Below are 7,783 nucleotides of genomic sequence, written 5' to 3'. Positions count from 1 at the left end.
CAAGAAGAGAGTACACAAGAAAAACAAGAAGAGAGTACACAAGAAAAACAAGAAGACAGTACACAAGGAATGAACATACACACCATAGTCATGGTAGACCATTGAATGACCAGCCCATTTCTCAAAACATGACTCTCCTCCATCTCTTTGTGTCTCTCAGAGCCCATTCGACCCAGTCAGAGGGGTGCAGACCCAGTCAGAGGGGTGCAGACCCAGTCAGAGCCCGTTCAACCCAGTCAGAGGGGTGCAGACCCAGTCAGAGGGCTCGGGGTGTGTCCTCCTCCAGCCAGGCTGCACCATGGCTACCTCCAGCTGGTCCGGGGCTCTGGAGGAGGTCCTGACACAGTGGACTACTTCTGTAACCCCTCCTACATCCTGAGTGGCGGCTCCCGGAGCACCTGTCTCCCAGATGGCTCGTGGAGTGGCCGGCAACCACTGTGTGCGAGAGGTATACTGACAGCAAACCATTTAGATAAAACACCTGCACATGTTTATCCACATTTATAAACTGACTTGTTCCAGCCCTGAATGCTGATTGGTTGACAGTCGTGGTTCCAGCCCTGAATGCTAATTGTCTGAAAGCCGTGGTATATCAGACAGTGTACCACGGGTATAACAAAACGTACATTTTTACTGCTCTAATTACGTTGGTAACCAGTTTATAATAGCAATAAGGCACCTCTGGGGTTTGTGATATATGGCCAATATATCACGGCTAAGGGCTGTGTCCAGGCACTCTTTGTTGCGTTGTGCATAAGAACAGCCCTTAAGCGTGGTATATTGGCGATATATCACACCCCCTTGGGCCTTATTGCTTAAATAACATCAGACTGTATAGTGCTTTAGTGCTGCTGTTTAGGTTACTGGACAATACTGTTGATTACGTGGTTAAGGGCTCTTCCTCTGTGTCCACAGCCTGTCGAGAGCCTAAGGTATCTGAGCTGGTGAGACACAAAGTTGTGAAGCCAAAGGCCCCATCCAGGTATGACCCGTACATCCGGGTATGACCCGTACATCCAGGTATGACCCGTACATCCAGGTATGACCCCGTACATCCAGGTATGACCCGTACATCCAGGTATGACCCCGTACATCCAGGTATGACCCGTACATCCAGGTATGACCCGTACACCCAGGTATGACCCGTACATCCAAGGTATGACCCGTACATCCAGGTATGACCCGTACACCCAGGTATGACCCGTACACCCAGGTATGAGCCGTACACCCAGGTATGACCCCGCACATCCAGGTATGACCCCGTACACCCAGGTATGACCCCGTACACCCAGGTATGACCCCGTACACCCAGGTATGACCCTGAACACCCAGGTATGACCCGTAAATCCAGGTATGAGCCGTACACCCAGGTATGACCCCGTACACCCAGGTATGAACCCGTACACCCAGGTATGACCCGTACACCCAGGTATAACCCGTACACCCAGGTATGACCCGTACACCCAGGTATGACCCGTACATCCAGGTATGACCCTTACACCCATGTATGACCCGTACACCCAGGTATGACCCGTACACCCAGGTATGACCCTTACACCCAGGTATGACCCGTACACCCAGGTATGACCCGTACACCCAGGTATGACCCTTACACCCAGGTATGACCCGTACACCTAGGTATGACCCGTACACCCAGGTATGACCCTTACACCCAGGTATGACCCGTACACCCAGGTATGACACCCAGGTATGACCCGTACATCCAGGTATGACCCGTACACCCAGGTATGACACCCAGGTATGACCCGTACACCCAGGTATGACACATCCAGGTATGACCCGTACACCCAGGTATGACCCTGTACACCCAGGTATGACCCGTACACCCAGGTATGACCCTTACATCCAGGTATGACCCGTACACCCAGGTATGACCCGTACACCCAGGTATGACCCTTACACACCAGGTATGACCCGTACACCCAGGTATGACCCGTACACCAGGTATGACCCTTACACCCCAGGTATGACCCGTACACCCAGGTATGACCCGTACACCCAGGTATGACCCGTACACCCAGGTATGACCCGTACACCCAGGTATGACCCGTACACCCAGGTATGACCCTTACACCCAGGTATGACAGGTATGACCCGTACACCCAGGTATGACCCTTACACCCAGGTATGACCCGTACACCCAGGTATGACCCGTAGGTATGACCCGTACACCCAGGTACATATGACCCAGTACATCCAGGTATGACCCGTACACCCAGGTATGAGCCGTACTAACACTTCCATACGTCTCATTCTGACTGTTTGTATGTCAATCTGTACAAAACCGGCACCTTGACTGAATTTATACACTTCTAGTTTTTGAGTGGATTAGGTTTTATCTTACAGCAGTGGTTTCAAACTCATTCCGCAGAGGGCCAAATGTCTACAGGTTTTAGTTTTTTTCCTTTCAATTAAGATCTAGACATCCTGGTGAGGGGAGATCCTTATTAATTAGTGACCTTAATTCATCAATCAAGTACAAGGGTGGAGCGAAAACCCACAGACACTCTGCCCTCCTTGGAATGAGTTTGACACGTGTTTTACAGACAATAACTTTAAACATTTATTCTACATCTCTTTTAAACATGCCCATTGTTAAGCTTTTCTCCTTGTACTCAGACACCTTCTTTGTCCCCTACTACAGGAAAAGTCCAGTCCACAGGCTTCACACCTCATCCAGGCATACGGTCTATGACAGTCACCCCCCTGGCATGGACCCACCCTCCTCAGGGAACCTCCCCAGCACCCAAGACCCTGTCCTGAGGGAAATCCCCCGTGGTTTCCACCAGCTGTACACTAGCATAGAGTATGAGTGTGCCTCCTCTCTCTACCAACACTACGGTAGCCCCCGGCGCACCTGTCTGAAGACTGGCAGGTGGAGCGGGCATCATGTCTCCTGCTCGCCAGGTGAGGGCAGCGCCGACTTAAAGAACAGATGCAAAGAAAGTCAGCCAATGTCTTGAGGGAATGAACAGATTTGGTTTTACAAATATGGTCCCACTTTATTTGACCTTTATTTAACTAGGCAAGTCAGTTAAGAACAAATTCTTATTTACAATGACGGCCTAGGAACAGTGGGTTAACTGCCTGTTCAGGGGCAGAACGACAGCAACCCCCACCTTGTCAGCTCGGGGATATGAACTTGCAACCTTTCGGTTACTAGCCCAACGCTCTAACCACTAGGCTACCCCAATACAATTCAGTACACATTAATGAAACATTTTAAATCACTGTTCAAGTGTCCCTAATGCATTTACGTCGGTTTGCAGATGCTCCGGTTAAGTGCTTTGCTCAAGGGCACATTTGACAGATTTTTTACCTAGTTGGCTCGGGGATTCGAACCAGCGACCTTTCGGTTACTGACCAAACACTCTTAACCGCTAGGCTACCTGCCTCCATAGGTGTACATGGTGTTAGAAACATAGTCAGAAACAACCTATTTCCGCTCCCATCTCTGACACCTACTCCTCTCTCTTTCTGTAACAGTGTGTGGTCAACTCCCAGCAGCCTTCAGCCCTCAGAACCTCACTGAGATTGGATGGCCCTGGCATGCAGCCATCTACCTCCGCTCCCACATCATCCGCAGAGCTGGCTCTGGCCTACAGACGGCACCAGAGGAGGCCTCCTCTCCCTGGCAGCTGGCGTGCAGTGGAGCACTAGTCACCCAGCTCAGTGTGCTGGTGGCAGCTCACTGCCTGGTGGTGGCAGGAGTGGGCAAGCCGCAGTGGGTAGATCCAGCCAACATTAAAGTGGTGATGGGAATACACAGCCCGGGCCAGATGAGGACACTGAAACAACTGCAGGTGAGTGATGCTAAGCTAGGGGGATGCTCTATCTACACAGGGGGGTAAAAGTCTCTCTTGAAGTCTGTGAATACAGTTGTGAAGCCGTTATAATACGGTCTTGACAACGTCTACAAGGTCCAATCTGCAGTTGAAACAATAACAAAGCAGACACACCACCACTGTTTTTGGTAAAAAGCAGTGGAATGTGGCTGGAGAAATGTCACCACTCTCAAAGTCTTAGACAGAGCTACGGATTGCAAGGACTGACCATCCATAATGATATAGAACATTATATTGTAGCCGTATTTTGAGGCTATACAGTGTTTGTTTACATTTACGTTGTTTACAAACAGTGGAGCAAAATAAACGTATATGTTGAGTTCAGACGGGGTACGACAATTGAACTAAGTTATATTCTAAAATAATGTATATAAGAATGGGTACCAATGGGTATTTATCATTAATTAATACGTGGATGAAGGAACTGTAGATTGCTCCTTTAATGCCTACCAAAACATGCCAAGGTGATTTATGAGTGGCCCATTTTAAAGGTGCAGTCTAATTGTCTTGATTTCCATATCATATCAGATTATTCCTCTAAATCTTGTTGTGGTATAACTGTAAAAAAAACATTAAAAGATCCTGTGTCCTCCACATAATAATTTCCAACAAATTATAGTATTTGGATATCATCAGTAAATACATATGATATTACATATCATATGTAATATTTGGATATCATCAGATTTCACTGAAACACATTTCTGTCAGCATTGTAAAATCATTAGGTAAATGGAGCCTCAAATAGGCCCATAAGGTGCTAAAATGTGGGGCAATATAGTCACTTCAAATCCTGAACTGAGAAACACCTACAGGTGTAGGATCTTAATTTGAGCCAGTTTGCTACAGCAGGAAAATAATCCTGCAGCACCAGGAAATGTGAATTATTATATGGATTATAATTAATGGACATGTTTGTTGGGGTTGATACATTTTGCATAAGGCTAATCAAGTCTGTCGTTTCAAAGTGTAAATTACAAACTTCAGAAGCCTTTCTAAACCTCATACACCACAGGTTTTACATTTCCAGCACTGTTCTTCTGAAACAGGATGATCCAATTAAGCTCCTACATCTGTATGACACACTGGTATAAATCATATATTGTCATGTCAATGGGAGATGTAGGAAACTAAGGTTGGGGGTTTGTCCTAAACAATTAGACCACCTTGCGTTATGCACAAACACTTCCCTCCGGAGAACAGATTGTAAGACTATTGTTGCCAACCTCACCGACCAAATCTCAATGCACATGGCAAGTCAGTAAGCTGTGCTTAGGTCCGGCCAAGTTGCATGCTGGGACACTTATGTGTTTAGACTGAGCCAAGCAAGCTGCCACTGCTCAAACTCTCCGCACGGCATTCATTTTGGTCCATCTGTCTCATGTCTCCTCTGATCCAACAGGTTTCCTCTGTCCTGGTCCATCCCAGCTTTGATCCTGTGACACTGGACTCGGACCTGGCCGTTCTGAAGCTACGGGACAAGGCCAAGATCAGTGAGCGTGTGCTGCCCGTGTGTCTCCCCAAAATGCAAGGCGGGGAGGTGACCGCCACACAGGGCTATGCCACAGGCTGGCTCCTTGCATCTGACTCAAGGTCCAGTTCCAAACACATCCTAGACGCCGAGACAGCCCAGACTGGAGTAGTCGAGCTGGGGGATGTCGTTCAGTGCGAGAGGCAGTTTGCTCAGAGTGGGGCCCCTGTCACCATCACTGACAATATGCTGTGTGCAATGCGCCACCCTCTCAATCCCACCAAGCCTTGTCCCACTGTCAGTGCAGGCATTACAATCATACCATCTCATGCCACTAAGCCATCATCGGGTCCTTCGGGGAGACAGGGGGATGATAGTGTTGTCTGGGAGCTTCTGGCATTAGAAAGTTTTGGTTATGAGAAATGGAACTGTGGCGCAGGGCTTTACACAGTCCATACCCGGATAAACAACTTCAAAGACTGGATACAGAAAAACATGAAGTAGATCTCTGATTTGACTCCAGTCTCAGCCACTCTGTCACCATCATTGACAGCCTGTGTTATTTTTCTAACAACTCACTTACTCACTGTTGCCAGTTCCCTGAAACAGATAACAGGGCTAAGTGCTTGGCAGTGTATTCGGCTGAGCCAATTGGAAACTTCTTAAGACGAGATGTGGGGAGGACAGTCATCCCTGGCACTATTTACTATGATGTATATTTACCACTAATTACTGTTATGTACACTGAACAAAAATATAAACGCAACATGTAAAGTGTTGGTTCCATGTTTCATGAGCTGAAATAAAAGATCCCAGAAATGTTCCATATGTTCCAAAAAGCTTATTTCTCTCAAATGTTGTCCACAAATGTGTTTACATCCCTGTTAGTGAGCATTTCTCCTTTGCCAAGATAATCCATCCACCTGACAGGTGTGGCATATCAAGAAGCTGATTAAACAGCATGATCATTACACAGGTGCACCTTATGTTGGGGAAAATAAAAGGTCACTTTAAAATGTGCAGTTTGGTTACAGTGCCACAAATGTCTCAAGTTTTGAGGGAGAGTGCAATTGATATGCTGACTGCAGGAATGTCCACAATAGCTGTTGCCTGATAATTTAATGTTAATTTCTCTACCATAAACTGCCTAGGACGTTGTTTTAGAGAATTTGGTTGTACATCCAACCGGCCTCCCAACCGCAGACCACATGTATGTTGTCGTGTGAACGGTTTGCTGATGTCAACATTGTGAACAAAGTGCCCCATGGTGGCAGTGGGGTTATGGTATGGTCAGGCATAAACTACAGACAATGAACACAATTGCATTGTATCGATGGCAATTTGAGTACATAGAGATTCCGTATTTGTATTTATTATGGATCCCCATTAGATACCAACAAGACAGCAGCTACTCTTCCTGGGATCCAGCAAAATTAAGGCAGCTAAACATTTTTTAGAACATTATAATACATTCACAACATATTAACAAAATATACTGTGATGAGATCCTGAGGCCCATTGTCGTGCCATTCATCCGCCGCCATCACCTCATGTTTCAGCATGATAATGCACAGCCCCATGTCGCAAGGATATGTACACAATTTCTGCAATCTGAAAATGTCCCAGTTCTTCCATAAAATCACCATATAATAACCGTAACATAACCATATCATAACCATATCTTAACCATATCATAACCATAAAATTACCATATCCTAACCATATAACCAGAAAATCACCATAAAATAATATCATAACCATAAAATCACCATATAATAACCATAACATAAGCATATCATAATCATATAATCATAAAATAACCATATCATAATTATATCATAACCATAAAATCACAATAAAATAACCGATATTATAATTATATCATAACCATATAACAACCATATCATAATCATATCATTGTCATATCATAATTATATCAGAAACATAAAATAACCATATCATAATCATATCATAATTATATCATATCCATATCATCATATCATAACCATATCATAATCATATCATAATCATATCATAACCATATCATAATCATATCATAACCATATCATAATCATATCATATCCATATCATAACCATATCATAACCATATCATAGCCTTGTTTCATCCGGGGTTAATAAATACAAGCTTTTTGTACATTTTGGATAATTTAAATAATAGAATAATAAATACTTTTTTGTTGAACGTATGTGTGTATGTATAGTTGTATGTATAGTTGTATGTATAGTTGTATGCATAGTTGTATGTATAGTTGTATGCATGTACTGTACTGTTCTGTTTTGTCTGTCCGTATGTCACTCCCTATGTACAGTACAGTAGGTCTACGCACTATACTATGCTGTACTGTACTGTACTGTACTATACTGTACTGTACTATACTGTACTGTGTACATTAAAATGACTGCGAAGGTGATTGTGTGTTGTGTG

The 7,783-nt window shown here is 44.9% G+C and overlaps 1 protein-coding gene across 1 annotated transcript; it reads left to right on the top strand.

Moving 5' to 3' along the window:
• Positions 1-160: 160 nt before the first annotated feature.
• Positions 161-5,931, top strand: LOC139400415 (inactive serine protease PAMR1-like; the record flags this gene model as incomplete). Its single annotated transcript, XM_071145317.1, has 5 exons — positions 161-448; positions 916-982; positions 2,666-2,928; positions 3,508-3,824; positions 5,269-5,931. Coding segments are annotated over 5 exons (1,508 nt in total), but the record flags the coding sequence as incomplete, so codon positions are not given.
• Positions 5,932-7,783: the final 1,852 nt, after the last annotated feature.

Source organism: Oncorhynchus clarkii, unplaced genomic scaffold (assembly GCF_045791955.1).
Source record: "Oncorhynchus clarkii lewisi isolate Uvic-CL-2024 unplaced genomic scaffold, UVic_Ocla_1.0 unplaced_contig_12725_pilon_pilon, whole genome shotgun sequence".
Classification (NCBI taxonomy): Eukaryota; Metazoa; Chordata; class Actinopteri; order Salmoniformes; family Salmonidae; genus Oncorhynchus; species Oncorhynchus clarkii.
This window is presented reverse-complemented; position numbering and strand designations above follow the sequence as displayed.